The sequence below is a fragment of the Palaemon carinicauda genome, chromosome 9 (genome assembly GCF_036898095.1).
Source record: "Palaemon carinicauda isolate YSFRI2023 chromosome 9, ASM3689809v2, whole genome shotgun sequence".
Classification (NCBI taxonomy): Eukaryota; Metazoa; Arthropoda; class Malacostraca; order Decapoda; family Palaemonidae; genus Palaemon; species Palaemon carinicauda.
Window position 1 is genome coordinate 57,419,365 of NC_090733.1, and position 25,584 is coordinate 57,444,948.

Genomic DNA, 25,584 nt, shown 5'->3' on the forward strand with positions numbered 1-25,584 from the left:
CAGTTACAAATGACCCTCATTATTAAAACCTTTGGGAAGTCATTGTTAAGTTACACTTATCTATCCTTACAGGGTAGAACTCTTCCATTGGGCCTCCTGAATAGGATATCCCTAGGCTTTAATTTTTTAGGGAGGTCACAGCAATTTGCTGGACAGGAAACACATGTATGTGTCTTTCGTAATTCGTTTCTAGCTTGTCTATCTTAAGCTATATGCAATAAAATGCAAAATATTAATGATAATATTTATATAGTTTATCAAGTGAGATGAACTACCATATACTCATTTAGTTTTCCTTTCTTTACAGGAGGACCACCCTAAGTGCCTGCGAGTCTTGTGCAACGTCAGGAGCAAGGACTTCTGTGGCCACGAGGAGTGCAGGGCGCACTCCTTTGTGCCATCCCAAGGGAAATCTCAAGTATTGGGACCCCCAGGTATGTAATGTATGCAAAGCCTTGGTTACTGAGGCCTTTGATGACCCCAAAACAACGGAGTCAAGGAATGCAGCATGGAGTAAGCTGCGTAGATGGGTCCGTGGCTTCTAGAAGAACGCCACGGGGCCTTACCTTACAAATGAACGGATGCAGACCTATCTGTTCCCTAAGGCATCTGCGGATGCCGTCATACCACAGCCTCACCCTGAGATCCCCAGATTTCCGTGGATATGGATGTCTTGGGTGCGATGAAGGACATCCATCTAGATGAGAGGATGTCAGAGGTGTCGGAAGACACCGAGAAGGACCTTTTTGCGGAAGGTTAGGAAGAGGAGTCCACCTTGGCTCCTGAGACCGAAGAAGATGAAGTCGAATTGGTGCCCGTTTCGTTGGTTCCAGCCCCAGAACCAGTGCTCTCTACGTCTTCTGCTCCTCCATCTGATGAAATGGGAAAAGCCATGGCTAGTCTCATGTCAATGATGGAGAATCTTCAGAAGCAGAATGAAGAAAGGGAAGCTGCATTGAGGAAGGAGATTTACCATCTCGCAGCGTCCCGCGGGTCTCACAAGAGACTCAATGTGAAGGATCTTCCTTCATGTTCTGAAGTAAACCCTTGGAGGCATGCAGAGTATGTGCCAATCACAAACAAGAAGATATTTATTTCAGAGAAGCTGGGAGCCATCCTCATTGAAGATCTCAACTTTTGGCCCAGCTTTGAGTCTTACCCAGACTGCTTCGTCCGTCTGAAGGCGGAACCTGTGTCTAAGGAGGAGACAGAGCCGAAAGAGGTCATAGTTCTTGACCAGGGAAAAGCTCAGGCTTTAATGGCCAGCAGTCTGAAAGACAGGGGCTTCACTAACTCTAAAGTGCCAGCCCTGAGTAAGAAACACCCTTCTTTTCTTGCTCCAGCTACACTGGTCATTCCCTTTGCGGAAAAAGGGTTTAAGGCAGAGATGAAGGCAGTAGAAGCTGGGAAACCTTGTCTTACACTTGAGGAGTGTAGACCCTTATCCATAGCTCTGCCTACGGATGACAAAGATTGGAAGGAAATACATCTTACCTTCTCAGTTGGGAAGTTGGAGGGGGATATTGCTGGACGCCAGTTCAGTGAAAACCTCCCTAAGTTGTTTGACTTTCTCTTGCGCAGAGAGCAAGAGACAAAGGAAAGGCTTGCCGCATCTCTGTCCCTCCAAATTACCTCGGAGACAATGGCAAGTGATCATAGATCCCCAGACATATCTATGGTCGTGGTCAAGTCACATTTGGCAACGCTGGTCAAGGACCTATATGGCTTCGTTAGGGGCAGAAGGGCATGTAGGGAGTTCGTGTTTGCTTCGGCTGCGGTGAAGCACGAACCCAGGAAGCTGATATCTTCTAATATCTGGGGAAAGGACCTCTTCCCGAGTGAAGTGGTCAAGGAAATAGTCGACAAGGCTGCCACGGAGAACAGAAATTTTCTCCAAAAGTGGGGCATGTTGGCTAAGAGGAAGTCTTCCCTAGATGAGGGTCCCCAACCGAAGAGGAAGACAAAGAGGCCAAAGTTGCCCTCTCGTCCCGCCAGACAACTGCAACAACTTACGATGACTGCGGTGCCCCAGATGGTGGCACAACCCCAATCCACCTACCAGATGGTACCCCAGCAGATGGTGACCCAGTCATCAGCCTTTACTCACGCCTATGAGAGGCAGACCACTACCTTTCGCCCTAAAGGTTGAGGGTTAAATAGAGGTTCCTCTAGACGCCCCTCAAGAGGAAGAGGGGGTAGGGGAGGGCACGGTCAAGGAGGCAAGTCCTCCGGACAACCAAAGCAATGAGATGCTTCCGGTAGGAGGAAGACTCCAATTATTTCGTGATCGCTGGACCTTCGATCCCTGGGCCCACATCCTGATCAAGAACGGACTAGGTTGGAGCTGGAGGACAGCTCCACACTCATTTCATCAATTCTTCCAACACTCCACCCCTGTCCTGGAAGAATATACCCGAGAACTCTTGAGCAAACAGGTGATAAGGAGGGCAAAGTCCATCAAATTCCAAGGAAGGCTGTTTTGTGTTCCCAAGGACTCGGACAAACTCAGAATCGTTCTGGACTTGTCGCCACTCAACAAGTTCATAGAAAACTACAAGTTCAGGATGCTGACCCTTCAACACATAAGGACCCTGCTGCCAAATGGGTGTACATAGTCTCCATAGACATGGCAGATGCCTATTGGCATATTCCAATCAATCGCCAACTCCAATCATTTCGTGATCGCTGGACCTTCGATCCCTGGGCCCACAGCCTGATCAAGAACGGACTAGGTTGGAGCTGGAGGACAGCTCCACCATCATTTCCTCAATTCTTCCAACACTCCACCCCTGTCCTGGAAGAATATACCCGAGAACTCTTGAGCAAACGGGTGATAAGGAGGGCAAAGTCCATCAAATTCCAAGGAAGCCTGTTTTGTGTTCCCAAGGACTTGGACAAACTCAGAATCGTTCTGAACTTGTCGCCACTCAACAAGTTCATAGAAAACTACAAGTTCAGGATGCTGACCCTTCAACACATAAGGACCTTGCTGCCAAAACGGGTGTACACAGTCTCCATAGACATGGCAGATGCCTATTGGCATATTCCAATCAATCGCCAACTCTCCTCCTACCTAGGATTCAGGCTAGAGAAGAAGAAATACGTCTTCAGAGCCATGCCCTTGGGACTAAATATTCCAATCAATCGCCAACTCTCCTCCTACCTAGGATTCAGGGTAGAGAAGAAGAAATACATCTTCAGAGCCATGCCCTTCGGACTAAACATAGCCCCAAGGATCTTTACAAAGCTTGCAGATGCAGTCGTTCAACAACTACGCCTAGAAGGTGTCCAGGTGGTAGCCTACCTGGACGATTGGCTGGTGTTGGCAGCATCCGAGATGGAATACATGCAAGTATCCAAGAAAGTGATCCAGTTTCTGGATCATCTAGGATTCAAGATCAACGTCAGAAAGTCTCGACTATCTCCAGCTCAGGAGTTTCAATGGCTTGGAATACATTGGAACTTACAGTCACACCGCCTCTCCATTCCATTAAAGAAGAGGAGAGTGATAGCGGGATTTGTCAAGAGACTACTGAAATCCGACAGGATATCAAGACGCCAACAGGAGAAAGTGCTGGGCTCCCTTCAGTTTGCATTAGTCACAGATCCAGTGCTACGAGCACAGTTAAAGGATGCATCAGGAGTCTGTAGAAGATACGCATCAAACGCTCGAAGAGATCTAAGAAGACCGATACCGACTCGACTACGATCACTTCTCAAGCCATGGTCGAAGGCCAAAAACTGAAGAGGTCGTTGCCTCTGCAACCACCTCTACCTTCAGTCATCATCCACACGGACGCATCAAAGGAAGGATGGGGAGGTCACTCTCACCAACAGAAAGTCCAAGGGACTTGGTCCTCTCTATTCAAGACCTTCCACATCAACATTTTGGAGGCCATGGCAGTTTTTCTTACGCTGAAGAAATTATCCCCTCGCCATTCAGTCCACATGAGACTGATTCTGGACAGCGAGGTGATAGTGAGATGTTTGAATCGTCAAGGTTCGAGATCACCCCAAATCAACCAAGTGATGTTGACCATCTTCCACTTGGCGGAAAAGAAGAGATGGCACTTATCAGCAGTTCACCTTCCAGGCTCACGCCGATAGAGTCAGAATGGTCCCTATACGCAGGATCATTCTCCTTCATTTTACGTCAAGTCCCAGAACTTCGGATCGACATCTTCGCGACGAGCGACAACAAGAAGCTACCTCATTATGTGGCCCCATACGAGGACCCTCTATCAGAAGTTGTGGACTCCATGTCCCTCGACTGGAACAGATGGACCGGGATTTACCTGTTTTCTCCAACCAACCTTCTGTGGAAGGTCCTCAACAAGCTGAGATCCTTTCAGGGAACAGCAGCCCTAGTGACTCTCAAGTGGCCAATGAGCAATTGGTTCCCTCTAATACTGGAATTGCAGCAGAGGTTGGTCCCTCTGCCGGACCCAGTTTCGACTCAGCAAGTACAGAAGTCGACTGTCTTCGCTTCATCACTGAAAACCCAAAACCTTCATCTCATGATTTTCTCTCCTTGGCAGTTAAGAGAAGGTTTGGGATCTCAAGAGACAGTATAGACTTCTTAGAAGAATATAAGTCTAAATCTACCAGAAGGCAATATGATTCGTCTTGGAAGAAGTGGGTTTCTTTTGTCAAGGCAAGAAGACCAAAAGAGATCTCAACAGATTTCTGTTTATCCTTCGTTATTCACCTTCATGGACAAGGTTCAGCAGCCAACACGATAACAACATGTAAATCAGCCCTGACTAGACCTCTGCATTACACCTTCCAAGTAGACTTATCCAATTAAATCTTTAACAAGATCCCTAAGGCCTGTGCTATACTCAGGCCTGCAGCACCTCTGAAGCCCATCTCATGGTCCTTGGACAAGATCCTACACTTTGCCTCAACAGTGAACAATGAGGACTGTTCTCTGAAAGACCTGACTCAAAAAGTTATATTCCTGTTTGCTCTAGCCTCGGGGGCCAGAGTTAGTGAAATAGTGGCCCTTTCTCGGGATGAGGGGCATATTCAGTTCACAGAAGCGGTAGAACTGAATCCCTTTCCTGACCCAATGCTGTGGCGGGATGTTGCAACAACAACCCCACACCCTTGAATCTTACTTACTGACAATTGTCTCCACAAAACAAACTTTCCCCTGACGTTATCCAAAACCAGACTCTTAGACAAAAGGACAAAATAAACCAAACATAACCATAATACTACAGTATATTTCTTAATATTAAAACAATCACTAAAAAATCACCAATCATATACCATAACCAAAAAATAATCACAACTTAGTACTACAATCTTAACCTACTGTAATTCGAAAACACAAAACTTAAAACTAAAATTTCACTTCAACCACAATCTAAACGTAATTATCATATATGATTGTGAGTGGACACTTTCGTCCACACAAGGGCCAACAGTCTTTAATAGCCCAATATCACAAATCTGCAGGAACTGGAACACTGTCAAATATTAATACACAACTCCACTAATCATCATCATCGTCATCATCATCATCATCATCATCATCATCATCATCATCATCATCATCATCATCAATACGCCAAACCAATTCCTTCAACTGGGCGGGTTCGTTACAGCATCTATTTCATCAAGATCCACAGAGCAATCCAATGTCCTTAAACAATCCAGGTCATCAATAATTCACTCCAAATCTGAGCAGTCGTATCAAATTCCTTAAACAAGCCAGGTCGTCAACAATCAAATTCACATAGATTTCTCCCCAAAGGAGGAATCACGGCCTGCCAAAATAAAAAAAGAAAAACACTTATGAACACTCCTAGCTAACTAAACTATCGCACTATAATCAAAGATAAATAATAAATTGTTCCTATCATTCACAATCACGACAAGCAGAGATAAACAAAACTGTACTTACTTTTTAAATAAACAAACACTTCCACGCTGGTCGAAAAATGATATAAAATATAATCCAGCATTCACACCAGCCTCTAGCTGCAGTCAAAATCAAAATAAGCATTCACCCAAGGCATTCACCACTGCCGTAACCTAACTAAAACATAAACAATCTCATTTATACCAGCAGTCTTTCTCACAACAAACAATCAATACACTAACTACTTTCGCTCGTTAACACAATCTCTCTCTCTCTCTCTCTCTCTCTCTCTCTCTCTCTCTCTCTCTCTCTCTCTCTCTCTCTCTGGATTTGGCAAAAAATAAACAAAAATAAAAATAAACCAAAAATAAATCCTCCACATTCCTCCCCCCTTACTTTGCCAAATCCTTCTCACACAACACTTACAATATTTTTTTCATTACCCAGTCGCTGTCGGAAACGGGACCTCTACTCCGAGTAACTGGGCCTCCATATACTCTCTCATTCACTTCTTCCTTATCACAATCATTCGCTACATTAACACTATTCTTATCTAAATCCCTATCATCTAATATATCATGTACAATCCCATCTACCTCGTTCTCGTTTGGCCATATAATTACACTCATTTCTGTAAACAGTTCATCCATTTCATCAAAAACATTCTCAACTTTAGCAAAAGATTCATTCATGCTACTTATCATTCTCCTGTCTCTCATTCTTGCGTTATTCATTTTTTCTTTTACATCATCTAACGAAAAGCCACACGCACTATAAGTATCATTCATACTCAGCCACGTTTCATCTGTATTAATACATTTATCTTCCACACTCACTTGCACATTTACACCCTTGTCATACTTATTCGTATTCTTACCTACACCTATAAATTTCCCTTGCACTTTCTCCTCACTTAAAACTTTCAAACGCCTCTTTTCCCTATATTCAACTAACACTAATTGTTTATTTTCCAGCCCTAACTTCCCATGCATACTAGATTCATATTTGTTAATTTCCAACCAATTATTCATCCCATTCTCACAAACATTGATCCTATTCCATCCACACACACAGGAAGACTCACCCAGCTGAACCCTCTTACACTCTAGTTTCCCGAACATCCTGGCTGACTTAATCCCTTCTTCCTACATACTCTAGCTACATGCCCATCTGCACCACATTCAGAACATTTAGCACGCTGCTCTCTACACATCCTCGCATAATGCCCATTCTGACCACAATTGCCACAAATCACATTCGTACGATTACTCCTACATCCACTTGCTATATGCCCAGTCATACCACACCAAAAGCACTTTACCCCTTTCTCTTTCTTGCACTCGCTAATTCTATGCCCTACCTCACCACATCCAAAACAAGCACCTAGAGCCCATCTACATTCATTCTTCTTATGTCCTACTTTCCCACATCTATAACACTTCTCTTCACGGATACAACTACCTGACCTACCTTGCGGCGCACTAGCACTCCTATCCCTCCAAACCTGATTCCCTTGCCTAAACCCTTCATTTGTCCTTACAGGTATTCCCACATTACTCGTCCTAACACTCCTATCTACTACACTATCAGCTACCCTCATCGGTCCTCTCAAAACAGCATCTCTAAAACTAACAAATTCTGGCACACACTCCTCCATTCCAGTTCCTACACTCACAGATTTACTTTCTTTCATACATCTATCCAACTCGTAATCCTCAACTATCTCTAAAATATCATCCCATGTCAATCTTTCTTTCGTCCACCTCATTTTCTCCTTCCGTTTCAAATTAACAAACTCAGCAACATTCTCGGGTACAATAGCCAAAAACTTCTTCATTAACTCCTTATTCTCATTTATACCTTCATCCCCATACTTTTTCCTAGCTAAAGTTTCCAACCTACATACATACATCGATATCGCTTCTCCTGCATTCATCCGTGCTTCATCAAAATCATTCTTACGCTTATACTTAACACTCCCTTTCATACGTTTTACCTGCTCAATTATTCTCTTTTTCACACTTTCATAATCAACGTCACCTACACTCATTATCACTCCATACATCGTCAACAAATACCCAGTCAAATATTCTCCTAACTCCCTAGCCCAAACTCTTTTACTATCACCATACTTATCCTGACAATACCTCTCATACTCCTTGAAAAACTCGTATACATCCCTACTACTATGCTCATTGAACCTTTCACACCGAGGTACCTCTCTCATAAATACAGTCTTACACACATCACGTTCATTCTCACTGCTATCATCACTGCTACCTTCCTTCTTGTTTCCTACTTCCTCGCTAGAATATAAGGAATCTAATTCCACAGTCATACTCCTATCCTTGATCATACTCTACCTAGCCCTTTTCTTACTCGCCACTTTCACCCATTCACGATCGTCCTTGCTATCAGCCTGATACTTTTTCTTCTCTTTCTTCACATCACTTTTACCTTTCTTCTCATGATTCCTATCACATTTCTGTTCATCCTTACTATGCCTTATTCCCTTACCTTCAATCTCACTATCACTATTACTATTACTATCACTATCACTTCCTTTCCCATTATTACTAACCTTAGCCTTCTCATCCACTATCAACCCATTACCCGAAGCTGAGGACACTCCTCCGACTGCACCTTCACCCATTATAGTTTTCATCATCCCCATGACTTGCCCCATCATAGCTTCCAATCGGTTCTCCATTCGTTCCTCATTCTCTTTCATCGTCATCTCAACACATTCTTCCACTCTCTCTACAGTTCCCTTCAACTCCCTAAGCTCCTTCTGCATCGCCTCATTCTCCCAGTTCAACCTCTCATTCTCTACTAGCAACCTCTCTTTCTCAACTATCAACATCTGCTCCCGTTCTTGATAATGCCGCAATTCCTCCTCCAAAGCCTTTAATTTACCTTCCATTTTTCTTCAACCTTAATCTAATTTCTTATCCTATCAGTCCTTCGTCAAAGAGTCCAGCTTCAATCCCACCTCGGCAGTCCCTGTTCGGGCGCCAAAATAATGTGGCGGGATGTTGCAACAACAACCCCACACCCTTGAATCTTACTTACTGACAATTGTCTCCACAAAACAAACTTTCCCCTGACGTTATCCAAAACCAGACTCTTGACAAAAGGACAAAATAAACCAAACATAACCTTAAAACTATATTTCTTAATATTAAAACAATCACTAAAAAATCACCAATCATATACCATAACCAAAAAATAATCACAACTTAGTACTACAATCTTAACCTACTGTAATTCGAAAACACAAAACTTAAAACTAAAATTTCACTTCAACCACAATCTAAACGTAATTATCATATATGATTGTGAGTGGACACTTTCGTCCACACAAGGGCCAACAGTCTTTAATAGCCCAATATCACAAATCTGCAGGAACTGGAACACTGTCAAATATTAATACACAACTCCACTAATCATCATCATCATCATCATCATCATCATCATCATCATCAATACGCCAAACCAATTCCTTCAACTGGGCGGGTTCGTTACAGCATCTATTTCATCAAGATCCACAGAGCAATCCAATGTCCTTAAACAATCCAGGTCATCAATAATTCATTCCAAATCTGAGCAGTCGTATCAAATTCCTTAAACAAGCCAGGTCGTCAACAATCAAATTCACATAGATTTCTCCCCAAAGGAGGAATCACGGCCTGCCAAAATAAAAAAAGAAAAACACTTATGAACACTCCTAGCTAACTAAACTATCGCACTATAATCAAAGATAAATAATAAATTGTTTCTATCATTCACAATCACGACAAGCAGAGATAAACAAAACTGTACTTACTTTTTAAATAAACAAACACTTCCACGCTGGTCGAAAAATGATATAAAATATAATCCAGCATTCACACCAGCCTCTAGCTGCAGTCAAAATCAAAATAAGCATTCACCCAAGGCATTCACCACTGCCGTAACCTAACTAAAACATAAACAATCTCATTTATACCAACAGTCTTTATCACAACAAACAATCAATACACTAACTACTTTCGCTCGCTAACACAATTTCTCTCTCTCTCTCTCTCTCTCTCTCTCTCTCTCTCTCTCTCTCTCTCTCTCTCTCTCTCTCTCTCTCTCTCTGGATTTGGCAAAAAATAAACAAAAATAAAAGTAAACCAAAAATAAATCTTCCACAATGCTTCTCGCCAAGAACGAGCTACCTACCAAAAGGTGGGGTCCCTGGAGAATCTGCCCTCTGAAGGAAGATGTCTCGCTGTGTCCAGTAGAGTGTCTAAAGGTCTATCTTCGTAGAACTTCAGACTTCAGGGGAGGACAGCTCTTTAAAGGAGAAACATTGGGCTCAAACTTATCCCTTAAACAACTAAGGGTGAAGATCACCTACTTCATTCGCAGAGCGGATCCTGACAGTACACCCGCAGGTTACGATCCTAGAAAAATTGCTTCGTTGTTGAACTTCTTCCAATACATGGATTTTGAGCGTCTTCACTCATATACTGGATGGAAGTCATCCAGAGTGTTCTTTAAACACTACACGAAGCAAGTGCAAGAGTTGAAAAGGTATGTGGTGGCGGCAGGTAGTGTGCTAAAACCTGTCGCTTAGCGCTGTGAGGAACAGTGAATTGATTGGGACTGTTATGTATAGGGTGTACGTGTTGACACCCTATAGTGCAACACGTAAAGTGAAGTGTTACCAAGGTGACACTATGGACTGTTCCAGTTATTAAAGGTGAAGAAACATAAAGATAACACTTATGCCATGTGTTCTTTACAAAGTGTGAAAAGACAGTCATTCACAGAAATGCATATTAGAAAATTTATTAAATTTTCAGTTTGGTGGCATTAACTATTGTTCCCTTTCAGGTGAAGCAAGCATTTCTGGTCTCGTCTGCATTTTATGTTTTCTTTGTAATCACTAACATTTTATTATTACTATATAATGTATGTTGAATCACTATTTATTAATTACCAATAAATATTTGATTGGTATTTGCGTCTTATTTCGCCCCAAATTCAAATAAATAAAGATGTGTAAGCATTATTTATTCCCTAATAATCTCCATATTAACAATATAAATATTTTGTTCTTACATGAATACAACCTTCTCTGCCTATGCATTCTTTGTTCCTACACGGATACAAACTTGTCTGATGTTGCATACAGCTAAGCCTGTATGCCTTGAATGCTATGGTGGCTTATGTAAACCTTTGTTCGTATTGGGAATATAAACTTCGACTGGCTTTGTATACAGTGAGACCTCTATGCTTTTGTTGCTAGGTTTGTTCATATGGGATATGCAAACCTCGAGACTTTTCCTAAGTCTGGTATGACTCTTCCCTGCCGGGGGCAGGAAGCACTAACATAGTTCATGATTAGAAGTAATGACGTATGATGGTAACGTCATATGTCTCTATGGTATGAGTGACCAAGGAAATATTGTCTTGAGGTTAAGGCACATTTGGAAGTCCACAGATACAGTAATGCTCTGGTAACCTTCCATCAGGACGACATGGCCTGAGCCCAAAAACGGACCGCGAAAAATCTATTTTTGGGTGAGATAGCCATGTCGTCCTGATGGACCCGCCCTCCTTTCTATGAAAAGGCCTTGGCAGGATCCCTCCCGAAACTACTATATCTGTAGCACCTTGCTCAACGCTACAAGGAATATACATGGCGGGGACGATGGCGCCATCTAGATACTCAAGGTAGTAACGGAGGAAGGGTACCTTGATAACAGCTCCCTTTCTATTTTTGCCACTTTCCCCCTCGAAGCGAAAACGCTATTTGGGGTGAAGATTGCTATGTGTCGTGTCAAGATATACGTTCCCTGATATTATGCAATATCCCTAAAGGAAATTTTAAGGATATTCGTGCCAGGAGTTAGAATTCTGGAGACCTAAAGGTAAATTCTCTGGGAATATCACTGTAGTCAAATATACCCTAGGAAGCTACTTAAAGGAACCTTCCATCAGGACGACATGGCTATCTCACCCAAAAATAGATTTTTCGCTTCGCTCAAAATCCGTTTATTAATTTAGTTTGATTATGAAAATAAAGAAAAAAAAATGTATCTGCATCTTCTTTCATCCTCAGTACATCAATAAAAGAATCCAGAGTTTTTCTAATTCCTTAAATAGACACCTTGATGGTATCGATTTCCGAAGTACGAACAGGTAATCTCTAGAAAGTTTCCCGTTGGTCCTTATGTAGATACAAACTTTGAATCCCTATAGTCGAAGTCCACATTTTCCCTGCAGGGGGCAGGAAGGCCTAAGCTAGTTCCAAGCTTGATGGATACGACAAATAACGGTAATGTCATATATAAGGGTCTAGGAGACCATATAAGGAACTCATTCAAAGTAAAGGCACTTATACAAACCCACAGATATAGTACTTTCAAGTTAATTCTCTGGTAAGCTTTCATCAGGACGATATGGCTGAGTGCAAAAACGGATTTTGAGCAAAGCGAAAAATCTATTTTTGGGTGAGATAGCCATGTCGTCCTAATGGACCCACCCTTCTTTCTTAAATGACCCCACCCGAAACTAATCTATCTGCAGCTATTCCTGCTTAAATGCAAACTAGGAATGATGGGCCGTAGTAGTACGGAGAGGATGTCCACCGGGTACCTTGATAACGGCTCCCCTTTCGTTTGCCACTCTTCCCCCTCAAAGAGGTAAATCTATTCAGGGTGAAGATTGCTGTGTCGTATAAAAAAATACGTCCCCTGATATCATGCGATATACTTAAAGATATACTAAGGATACTCGCGCCAGAAGTTAGAATTCTGGAGACCTATGGTTAATTCTCTGGGAGTATCACTGTAGCAAATATTCCTTAGAAAGCTACCTAAAGGAACCTTCCATCAGGATGACATGGCTATCTCACCCAAAAAAATTTTTCGCTTTGCTCAAAATCCGTTAAATAAGATCTCGAAAGCATGTGCTAGACTCAAGCCAGCAGCCCCACCAAAGCCCATCACGTGGTCTTTGGACAAAGTCTTGCACTATGCCTCCAACCTAGACAATGAGGATTGTACTCTAAAGGATTTAACACGGAAAGTCATTTTTCTGTTTGCAATAGCCTCAGGGGCTAGAGTTAGTGAAATAGTGGCCTTATCCAGAAACGACGACCATATTCAGTTCCTAGACTCAGGAAAACAACCTTTTTCCTGATCTTGCCTTTCTTGCCAAGAAAGAGCAACCCATCAGGAGGTGGGGTCCTTGGAGAATCTGCCCATTCAAGGAAGATGCCTCTCTTTGCCCAGTAGAGTGTCTTAAGGTCTATCTTCGAAGAACTTTAAAACTTCAAGGGAGGACAGCTCTTCAGAGGCGAAACTTCAGGATCAAACCCATCTTTAAGACAACTGAGAGAGAAGCTCACCTACTTTATTCGTAGAGCTGATCCTGACAGTACACCCGCAGGTCATGATCCGAGGAAAGTTGCTTTTTCATTGAACTTCTTTCAACATATGGACTTTGAAAGACTCTGCTCATACACTGGGTGGAGATCATCCAGGGTCTTCTACAAACATTAGGCGAAGCAAGTACATGAAATAAAACACTTTGTGGTGGCGGCGGGCAGTGTCATTAAACCTGTCGTCTAGTGCTGTGATGAACAGTAGACTGTTTTGGGACTTTACAGTGCATCGGGTGCATGGGTATACCTACCCTCTAGTGCAGATCACAGCTATGATTAACATACTGTTCTATGTAGGTGCATATATGACCAATACACCAGTGCTGAGTGAACGTTTGCGTCACAGTGTTTATGCATTTCGGAACATCTGAACATGTCAGATAGATTTGGTTTCACATCTCCATTGAATGACGTTATTCCGATAATGTATTTATATATTTTTTCTACACGAGAAAATATGGACTTTGATGTGTTGTAATGCTGGATCAGATTCATACATTGGATAAATTAGTTGCATAATAAAATACTTTAAACGTATTCGCGTCTTATTACTGCTCTCTCAGTTATAAGATAATAAAATACACTTGAGTTTTATTTAATCCCTGTATAGGGCTTATATCTTGAAATCACAATAATGATTTCTGAAGGAATGAAACTTACATTCTCAAGGTTAGTAAAAAAGGTAGGCTTCAAAGTTTTCCCTTTTTGTTCCAACGGAAATACAAACCTTGAATCCTTAATGTCAATATCAACATTTTCCCTGCTGGGGGCAGGAAGCACTAAACAAGCTCCAGGTTTAGTGGAAATGACATATCTCTGGAATTTCATATACAGGTCTAGTAGACCAGATAAGGAAATTTATTCAAGGTGGAAGGCACATACACAAACCCACAGCTAATAGTAATTTCAAGACATTTCTCTAGTATGCTTCCATCAGGACGACATGGCCTGAGCCCAAAAAAGTGAATTTTGATTAAAGTGAAAAATCTTTTTTTTGGGTGAGAGGGCCATGTCGTCTTGATGGACCCACCCTTTTGCTGACCCCTCCCAAAATTACTTTATCTGTGGCCATTTCTGTTTAACGGCAAGAAAAGGAATGGCGGCGCGGTAGTAGTAGGGAAGGAGGTCCACCGGGTACCTAGAACGGCACCCCTTTCTTCTGCCACTCTTTCCCCTTACATCGAAGAGTTAAATCTATTCAGGATGAAGATTGCCATGTGTCGTATCCAGAATACGTCTCCTGATATTATGCGATATCCTTTATTGGATACTCGCGCCAGGAGTTAGAATCCTGGAGACCTTCGGTTTAATTCTCTGGGAGTATCACTGTAGCAAATATCCCTTAGAAGGCTACCTAAAGGAACCTTTCCATCAGGACGACATGGCCCTCTCACCCAAAAATAGATTTTCCACTTTGATCAAAATCTGTTTTGTGCTGCTTTTCCCTGACGATTATGAGTCTGGTCTCTCATACTTAAGGGTATCCTGTGCTTTTGAGTTAGCCTTGGATAGTACCTCACATTTTCAAAGCAATAGTCTAGTAGTTTTCCAATATCATATATACATAGAGCACCTCAGATAAATCTCAGATGGACTCTTTCATGACTGTCGTGTTGGCTGCTAATGTTCACATATGACATATTATATCTGGTTTGTGTCTTATTATTCTCATTCCTAAGGGAATTATGTGCAACTTCCTCATACCATTTGGTTATGAGGCTCATAATCGGAATGGTCAGGTTGAGATTTCCTACATTCCCTCTTTCAGAATGTGGCCTAAAATACAGTAGAGGGAACTTTAGTGTTGGTGTATTTTGAGTTTTAATGCCTTTGGATAGAATACTGATTCTTTTCCCAACCACTGCCATGTTAAGAGACTTCTAGTATACCATCCCTTCTAGCTTGGTGTCCTTATTAGGTGGGGGACTAGTTCTTATTAAGGGGATGGTTTGGATTACCATTTATCAAGTGCACAGGTTGGAGTTGCACCCATCATTCTCAATTCAGTTTGAACAATCATAGGTAATAATTTGTTTGACAGATTCCCTCTTTCTTATCACTTTGTGATGCACAGTCCCATGGACTCTTCCTTGGTCAGTTTTCACCAACGGTGTGCTCAAAGATGCAGATGCATAGTGTTAAGTAGAAAGCAAACCCCTCTTTTGTTATGGAGTATCTAGTGATTGATCAGACAAATGTGCCATAAAGTTCTTTAATAGGTTTGTGCAGAAACAAATATTTTATATTATTTTTTTTTTTATTTCTAGAACATATTACAGAAGTTGATTGCTCCAATATTTACAGATCTATGATGCCGGCGAATATTTCCAACTCATTCAGCCATCATCCACTGATGATGGAGAGGATTCTGGACAGTCTTGGTGGGTAGTGGTCTTTAAAGAAGATGGGCTGAAGGCCAGAGATCCTAATAAGTAAGTTATGTCATTGTCTACATAATTCTACAGTGTATAGATTAAATTTTACTGAATCCATTGATGTGATGGAAAGTTAATGAAAATTTATTCTCAAGAGAGTTACAAATCACTGCAAATTATATTAGAGTATTCCCATTTTAAGCTGGAGAATTGTTATTGAGACTTGTCAATAAGGTAGTTGTTCCGTAACTGGAATACAAACCTATGCTATTTATTTAGGGGTGTTACTTTCTGCGAAGCTGAAATGACGAGCCATTAAAATTTAGTAAGGGTTAACTACCCATACTGGTACTTAGTGGGGGTGGGGGTACCTTGCTACTGCCCCCCACTCACACACCAGTGGTTTAGCTCTCTTTACTTTTGGCTTGGATGGAGACCGGTAGTAACCGCTCTTTCTCCTTGCCTATTTAGGACTGCCATTAATTTTTGTATTTTAACTTACTTTTTCTTATATATATATATATATATATATATATATATATATATATATATGTATATATATATATATATATATATATATATATATATATATATATATATATATATATATATATATATATATATATATATATATAGTAGGGTCCCGAATTATGCGAGAATTTGGTCGATTAATGACCTCGTATAAATGGAAAATCGCATATTTCGAAACACAACTAACAGAAATAATTCCATTACGGCCATGGCAACCAGCAATTTGCCTATTCAAATGTGTTTACTACCCATTTCCAATACTTTCTTTGTACTATACTGTATTTCTTTATAATATCAAATTGTTCTTGTAAATAAATCAAACATTTAATATACTTTAAAGTTCTAATAACTTGAAAAATGGTTAAAATTACAACCAGGATAGGTGTAAACACCATATATTTCCTGCTAGAACATGACCCAAAATACAGACAAATTTTAATGTTTGTCATATCTATTGTATAAGATAACTGGTGAATAGCAAAACCATCACTCTATAGACTAGCTCTTGTTGTATGATTGAAAATCCAGAATTATCAAAATAAAGGCGATTTTATATCATGCGTTTCCTAAACACGCTAAAAAGCACAATAGAAAACGACAACCAATGTTTTGTTTACGCTCATCTCTGATCACAACGAAGAAACAGACGCATTTATACATCTGTGTATAGGTTAGTTTTTGAATCGACAGCAATTTTACCAAGTATAGAATACATGTTGATTTTGTTATTACCAATATTTTACTATTTTTCTTAGAACTTCCAAATAAATGAAATTAATTCCATTTATATAATGTTTTTCTTTATGATGCCGCCTGAAACGGAAACCTTCCATTTGTTTACGCTCCATCTTCGATCATAATAAACAAACGAACGCATTAAACATATTCTTGAGAGCGGAAGCTAGACATCAGCTGATGTGATCACAGCCAAAAGTAAAACAAAAAGAAATCAGCAATACTCGATTTTCAAAACACACCCGAAATTTAAAAACATAAGTACATGTTTTATTATAACGCAATTGACTATTTAAAGAGTAAAAATTTTCTGGAATAGAATGGAGTTTCCTAAAAAATAGTGGTTTGCTGACGAAATCGGATACCGTATTTTAAGCTATGATTGAAATGGATGTATACACAGTATATTTTTTTCGTTTTGTATTAATTGACACTTTAAGAAAACCGATTTTGGTTTCTTCATCTATTTATAAGTATTGTATAACACGAGAGAGAGAGAGAGAGAGAGAGAGAGAGAGAGAGATTCAGCTGTTGTAATAGAATGTAATGTTTTTGTTTCGCGAACCTCCTGAAGTGAGGAATTTATCGCCACAACTAACAATATCCATGTTAATTTCATTCTTAGACTCAAGTTGCCATATGTGAACTAAGGTTTTATTTCTTACGGGGAGAGAGAGAGAGAGAGAGAGAGGATTTCTGGCATCAAATCTCTCTCTCTCTCTCTCTCTCTCTCTCTCTCTGGAGAGAGAGAGAGAGAGAGAGAGAGAGAGAGAGAGATTTATTTTACCGTCTACTCTACAAAACTAATCTTTGCAAATCAAATGTATACTGTTTAAAATATGAGGAAATATTGCCGACTCGTTACCGAAGTTTAGGCTATTCACTGCCAATAAACGAACCCAGTCTACTCGTGAAAACCTTGAACGCCCGAAGGGAAAAATAAAGCTTTTATATATACTGTACTAAACAAAAATAATGCTTTAATATACCATCATTAACACTACCATTAAAATTATCGAAAGGTTGGAGAAAGATAAAGATTGCTGAGAACGTAACCACAATTCTGTTTACATTTTGTCAGCTGGACTCTCACAGTTAACAGTTGATTTCATTGTTGATGTGGAATTTTATCCTTAAATAGGCTTATTATGAAATTATGTTAATAAGATGTAATGTTAATATTGTTTTGTAACATTTATTATAAATCACCGCATTTAGGGCTACCAATATACTTAGAAAGACAATATATTTGATACGTTTTGTAGTCCTTGACTAGCAGACTTTGAACAGCTTCGCAGATACTGAAGATTTATTTTTGAAAAATAGCGATCGCATAAAAGGGGAATCGTATAATTCGAACACGTATAATTCGGGACCGTACTATATATATATATATATATATAAATATATATATATATATATATATATTTATAATATGTATACATATATCTATATATATATGCATATATATATATATATATATATACGCATATTTATAATATGTATACATATATATATATATATATATATGTGTGTATATATATATATATGCACACATTATATATGCATATATTTACACACACACACACACACATATATATATATATATTATATATATACACATATATATATATATGTATATATATATATATGCACACACACACACACACACATATATATATATATATATGTATGTATATATATGCACACATTATATATGCATATATATATATATATATATACATATACATATATATATATATATATATGTATGCATGTATATATATATATATATATATTATATATATATATATATATATGCACACATTATATATGCATATATTTACATATATACATATATATATATATATATTTGGGCTCAAGCCAAGTCGTCGTGATGGAAGTTCCTCAAAGTAGCTTCCTAAGGGATATATGTACTACAGTGATATTCCCAGAGAATTTTACCTTTAGGTATCCAGAATTCTAACTCCTGGCGCGAATATCCTTAAAATTTCTCCAAAGGATATCGCATATCAGCGGACGCATTCTTGACACGCCTCCATAGCAATCTGCACCCCAAACAGTGTTTTGGCTTCGAGGAGGATGTGGCAAAAGGGAGCCGTCCAAAGGCTCTCCCCGCTCTCGTAATACTATTGGGAATACAACAGCGCCATTCTCACGACGGCGGATATTCCTTTTTTTGTAGCGATCTCGCTCGGTAATATATCCTGGTGATCTAACTTTTCGATCGTTTTACAGGATTATTATTATGCTTTCTTCATCTTCTTCCGCCTCTGGGAAGTTGAGTATCGGGTCTTTACTATGAGTATATTTTAGCTCCTGTTTCACAATGAAATTAGAGTATTTTATTGTGTTTAAGAGCTAGGCCAGTTACTGGAGGCGCCATGGCGCCGTCGTTCGTTAGGCATGTGTTATTTAGATAGCAGAATGACTTCCAGTTTTTAATAGCTTTATTTAATTATTTTAATTATTTAGCTATTTAGGCATTTATTCTTGTAAAGTTTCGATAATGTGCATAATTTTTGTTTCCCCCTTTTCTTTGTCGATCGTATAGTTAAGAGTTTCAGTGATTTAGGTAACCGAGATCTCGTATAGCCTAGGTAACCTCACCTAGACGTTTTACTATACGTTCAGACTTTCCCCGGTTACCCTCGTGTATTGTTTACATTCAGTGGAGACTGATACCTCCTAGAATGTTATGAAACATTACACGTCTCTTCGGAGACTTAAGGGTAATCTCTTTCCCTCTGAGTGTAGCCTCAGGCTACAACCCTAATAGCCGTGCCTTGAATTTTATTCAGACTTGGCTAACTTAGGGTTTGTCCTGCTTCTTCCCTTAACCGTTGGTTGTGGTATACCATCAGGTTTTGGGATTTAGTCAGAATTTCAGAGTATTTAGTCTTATGTTGGCGACCTGTCTGCAGGGCGAATGGGTTGTAGGATACCATCATTCCCCTGCCGGCCAGGTGGCCGGCAATGTAGGTTAGCCCACATTAGCCGCACTTGAAGTTATGGTAGGATACCATCTTCTCCTTGCGACTAAAAGACTAGTCCTATGCCACAGTTCTCTGGGCTGAAGAGTACTTTTCTTTAGCCTAGGATACGTGGCACTGGAACTCTGTTTCTTTTTTGTTGAGAGGAGGCGGCAGTGCTGCCATCCCCATTACTGTGTCGGCAATCTCTGGGATGGAGAACTGAGTCTCTCCTGTTCCCTGGGATTCTGCCGATACCGAAACAGAGTTTATTTTACAGGTGGTAGGCCTGACAATTTTTGCCAGTTCCTTTCACTCTCGTTACAGGACCCTGTTCCCTACCCCTCTGTCCACTTTTGATGGCTGAGCCATTGTCTTTCTTTAGGCCGGCATCTTGCAACCTTACCTTTGCTGGTAGGTTGCTGGAGCCAGCCAGACTCCCTCTCTAGTCATGTCTTAGGCTGACGGCAGAGCATACTGTCGCCAATCACATCATCTGTCGGCAACTGCCGGCCCAGCCGGCAGCCAAGATGGCTGCCGGTGACCATGATGGCTTTGAGAGGGAAGTCCCTTCTGTTCTCAAGGTTCTTCAGTCCTCCCTTGGACTGCTGCTACAGGTCCTGTTGCCGGGGTACTGCCGGCCAGGCCGGCACAGATAGTGCTGACTCAGTTGGCAGCACGCCGACTGTACTGGTACTGCTGGACTTGCCGGCCGGCAGTGTATCGGCGGTACCTTGTCGGCAATAGTACTGTAGCTGCATGGAAGACTGAATGGTACATTCTCCCCTTCAATTGGAACCTTCTTTCTGAAAAAAGGCAGTAAAATTAGACTTTTACATCCTTAATTACTGTATACATTCACAGTAAGGAGTAGCCTTTTTTCCATGCTCTCTCTCTCTCTCTCTCTCTCTCTCTCTCTCTCTCTCTCTCTCTCTCTCTCTCTCTCTCTCTCTCTCTCTAGCTAGCATGCTGGGTATGCCGGCTACATGCTGGCTAAACTACTGTATATATTATACAGGCAGCCAGTATATCTGTAGTATAGAATATACTGCAGATAGAAAACTACTACAGGTATATAGTTTATACTAGTAGTTATTTCCAATATATTTTGGATATCCAACACAGGCATTTGCTGAGCTCAATCCTATATTGAATGAATATGATTTCTTCAATATCCTGATTAGAAATCAGTATTAGGATTACCCTACAATATTAAACACTTCAAGGCAGGAGTAATACACTCCTAACCCTTAAAGGGTGGAGCCCTTTTTTCCTTGAGTCTCCCTGATCAGGAAACTCTATATTTTAATATAGTAGGAAGACTGCAGCAAAAAGGCTGAGTGGGATATACAAATATATGTCTTTATTTTCCTAGTACAGCTGGCTTCATGCTAGATGGACCATACTGTCATATGCCACTATGAAGGCAGCATAATGACTAGACTACAATACATGATGTACAGTAGCCAGTAAATTGCAATATAGACTTACTGCAATTAGAAAACTACAGTACCATGATACAGTAGTATTTCTGACATACCTTGGGTACCCTTGCACGAGCATTCTGCTGGTACCGTTCATATGTTGAATTAATAGTTTTCTTCAATATTCTGATCGAGAATTAGTCATCCTGACCCCACAGTATTAACATTATTTTGGGACAGTGATTTGATACTTCTTTACCCCTAGGGGTAAGAGTCCTTCTACTTGGAGTTACTCTATAGAGAAATCTCTATGTAGTTAATACTGAGGGGCGGCAACAGCATTTGCTCACAGGGGTACACAAGTATGTATCTCCTACTATCGCTTTATAGCTTACTATCCTAAGCTACTCTATTGTAAAGGACATTTGCATGTTGATTGTCAAGGAGATAATCCATTGTATACTCATTTGGTTTTCCTTTCTTTACAGGAGGAACACCAGATACCTTGTGCTGCAGTCCTCTGCAAGGCCAAGAGTATGTATTTTTACGGTCATAATACTTGCAGGTTCATGCCCCCTGCAATATTATTTCCGGATCCCTACATTATTGGAACCCACAGGTTTGCAATATATGTCGGACATTAATGTCCGAAGGTTTTGAAAATCCCAAGTCTACAGAGACTAGGGATACAGCTCAATATAAATTACGCAACTGAGTGAGAGGCTTTCAAAAGATCTCTCCGGGACCTTTCCTACCTAATGATGGGATGTGTAAGCTACTATTTCCGGAAGCAAGTGAGGAAACAGTAGTGCCTCAGGAGCTAACTACATCCCCTGACGGCCAGAAAACCTTTGGGATTAAGGGCAACAAATGACCCAAGGTAGAAGAGGAAAATGTTGCGTCGGAATTTCCTCCCCCTGTGCCGGCTTTAGAGCCATCGATGTCGACATCTTCGTCTTCTACCCCTAATTTGGATAATGTGGTACAATTATGTATCCAACTGAAGAATCAAATAGAGAGCTTTTATAGACAAAACGAAAAGCAGGAAGTAAAACGTAAGATAGATCCTCGTAAAGTTTCTTTTGTCGCTTCCCAGGGGTCAGTCAAACGATCCATGAATCAAGACCTACCAACATGCTCCATAACCAATCCCTGGAGGTTTACGGAGCAGATGCCGATTTCAAATGGCAGTCTCTGCATCTCAGAGAAAATAGGTGCTGTTCCTTTGAACAAAATTCAATTTTGGCCAAGCTTTGATGCTTTCCCTAATTGTTGGGTTCGACTGAAGTACGAACCAAAGTCGAGAAAAGGAACGGAACCAAAGGAGGTCTTAATTCTCGACCATGATAAGGCACAGACTATCCTTTCAGGTAGTCTAAGAAAGGCGGGTTATTCAGAGTCGAAGGCATTCTCACTGAATAACGGACACCCTTCCTTTCTTGCTCCTACTTCACTCTCATTCCCCTTTATGGGGAAGGCATTTACTTCTGTTGCCAAAGCGGTAGAGGCGGGTAAGCCATGTCCCACACTCGATGAGTGCAAGCCTTTGTCACCAGCTTTTCCAGGACAGAAAAAGGATTGGAAGGAAGTCCATTTGACATTTTCAGTAGGAAAATTAGACAAGGACGTCGCAAGTCGACAATTCAAGGTATGTCTCCCTAAATTGTCTGAGTTGCTCTTGTGTATTGAACAGGAGTCAAAGGAGAGACTTGCGACATCCCTTTCTCTACAAAACTACATAGAGTTGTGTTCAACCTACGAGAGTACCCCAGACATGCTCATGGTCATAGCCAAAATACATATGGCTATCTTGGTGAAGGACCTTTATGCCTTTATGAAGGCTAGGAGAGCATGTAGAGAGTTTGTGTTCGCTGATGCAACAGTAAAACACGAAACAAGGAAGCTAATATCTTCCAACATCTGGGGTAAAGACCTCTTCCCACACGAGGTCACTAAGGAAGTAATTAAGAATGCCACCGTGGAGAACATAGGTCTTCTCCAAAAATGGAGCATTCCTTCAAAGAGAAAATCTTCTGTGGTTGTGGGTCCCCAACCTAAAAAGAAGATTGGAAATGCTGGAAATATCCGGGCTGCTCAACAACATCCCACTATTCCAGTGACCACGATGCTACAGGCAGATGGTCAAAAGTCTAAGCCTACTGACTACTCGAAGCTTAAAGACGCTTCGGCTAGGAGGAACTTTCCCTCAGGATCGCAGGACCTTCGATCCTTCGGTCCAAAGCCTATTCAAGATGAGCCATTGATGGGAAACAGAAATGGCCCTACAATCATTTCCTTACCTTCTCCTACGGTTCAAAACCCTCCTGGAGGAGTATACCTGAGAGCTATAGAGCATACAGGTAGTAAGAAACCTTTAGCTCATCGAGTTCCAGGGAAGGCTGCTTCGTGTTTCTCGAGAAGGACTCAAGATTTCAATGAGCCATTCTGAACTTGTCGCCACTCAACAAGTTCATAAAAAACGGCAAGTTCTGAATGTTAATCCTTCTGAACATATGGACCTTGTTCCAATTAAGGGTGTTCGTAGTCTTGTCAGACCTGGAAGGTGTCGTTTGGAACCTTCCATTCAACCACCCCCCTTCCTCCTATCTAGAATTCATGTTACAGAGAGTAACGTTCATCCTAAGGAAGATACGTGTCGGACTCACAGTTCTAAGTATCTTCAAAGGATTGATGAACTTAGTCACGTCAAATTCAAGCCTAGAAATAGTTCAGGTATTAATATACCTGATCAAGAGGCTGGAGTAGGCAGCACCCAAAGTGTCCGGCCAGTGTGCATTCAAGGAGATGACCCGGTTCCTGGGACATCACGGACGCAAGATAGGCTTCTAGAAGTCTCGACTTTCTCCAGCTCAGGGGTTTCGATGTTTAAAAAACCATCGAAGCCCTCAGTCACATCAACTCTCCTCTCCTTTGGAAATATAAAAGGAGCTCGTGAGGTCTTTCCCCAGTTCGCTATAGTGACAGACCTGGTGCTAAGGGCACACCGGAAAGATGTGTTAAGAGCTTGGAGAAAACACGCATCAAACGCTTGAAGAGACAAAAAAAGACTGAGATCGGTCCCTCTTTAATTGTTTCTCTAACAGAAATTAGAGCATGAAAGTCCCAAGACTCTGCTGGTCCTTTCATGGGTGGGGAAGCCCCCTCCACACAGATCAGGCTCCCTACGACTGATCTGGGACACCCAAGCGATAATAAGACGTCACATTCGAACGTCTCATTCAGTCTTGGTGAAGTTACCCATCCCTCTCTTAAAGGGACGGCACCTACCAGCAGTTCATTTACAACTGATCCACGATGTGACGGTGGATACTCTATTTCGATACAAACCGGTAGAGTTGGAATGGTCCATGGGCGCAGACATATTCCCTCCCAGATGGGAACAAGTCCCAGAACTGCAATTCGACCTCTTCATCACGAGCGTCTTCAAGAAACTACCTCGCTATATAGCCCCATACGAGGATCCTCTAGTGGGGCTGATAGACTAGATGAGGCTGGTCCTAGCTCTGACCCTAGGTATATTTCCGAAGATTCAGAAATTAACTGCCTTCGTTTTATCACAGAAAACCCAAACCCTTCATTTCATGATTTTCTCGCTCTAGCGGTTAGAAAAAGGTTTGGGATCTCAAAAGGCAATATAGAATTCTTAGAAGAATACAAGGCCAAGTCAACTAGAAGACAATATGAGTCTTCCTGGAAAAAGTGGGTTGCGTTTGTCAAAGCAAAAGGGCCGAAAGAAATTTCAATGAACTTCTGTCTGTCCTTCTTTGTCCACCTTCATAGCCAAGGTCTGGCGGCTAATACGATAAATACGTGCAAGTCAGCCTTGACTAGGCCTCTCCTATATGCCGTTCAAGTGGCTCCGACGAATGAAATCTTTAATAAGATTCCGAAGGCATGTGCTAGGCTTAAGCCCGCGGTACCACCAAAGCCCATCTCTTGGTCTTTGGACAAGGTCTTACATTATGCCTCATCTGTGAACAATGAAGATTGTTCTCTTAAGGATCTAACCCAAAAGGTTATTTTTCTGTTCGCTATTGCCTCCGGGGCTAGAGTTAGTGAAATAGTGGCCCTATCCAGAGATGAGGGTCACATTCAGTTCATGGAAGTAGGAGAACTGAATCTATTTCCTGATCTATCCTTTCTCACTAAAAACGAGCTACCCACTAAGAGGTGGGGTCCCTGGAGAATCTGCCCTCTGAAGGAAGATGTCTCTCTA

At 41.0% G+C, this 25,584-nt stretch overlaps 1 protein-coding gene across 2 annotated transcripts in view; it reads left to right on the forward strand.

Annotated features, from left to right (window-relative positions):
• The window catches only part of TTLL12 (Tubulin tyrosine ligase-like 12), a 799,864-nt gene that overhangs the window by 76,082 nt on the left and 698,198 nt on the right, over positions 1 to 25,584 (forward strand). For both annotated transcript variants that reach the window (XM_068380043.1, XM_068380041.1), the window contains exon 2: positions 15,594 to 15,721. In XM_068380043.1, the coding sequence (XP_068236144.1) occupies positions 15,594 to 15,721 (128 nt within the window). The remainder of the gene's footprint in view (positions 1 to 15,593; positions 15,722 to 25,584) is intronic.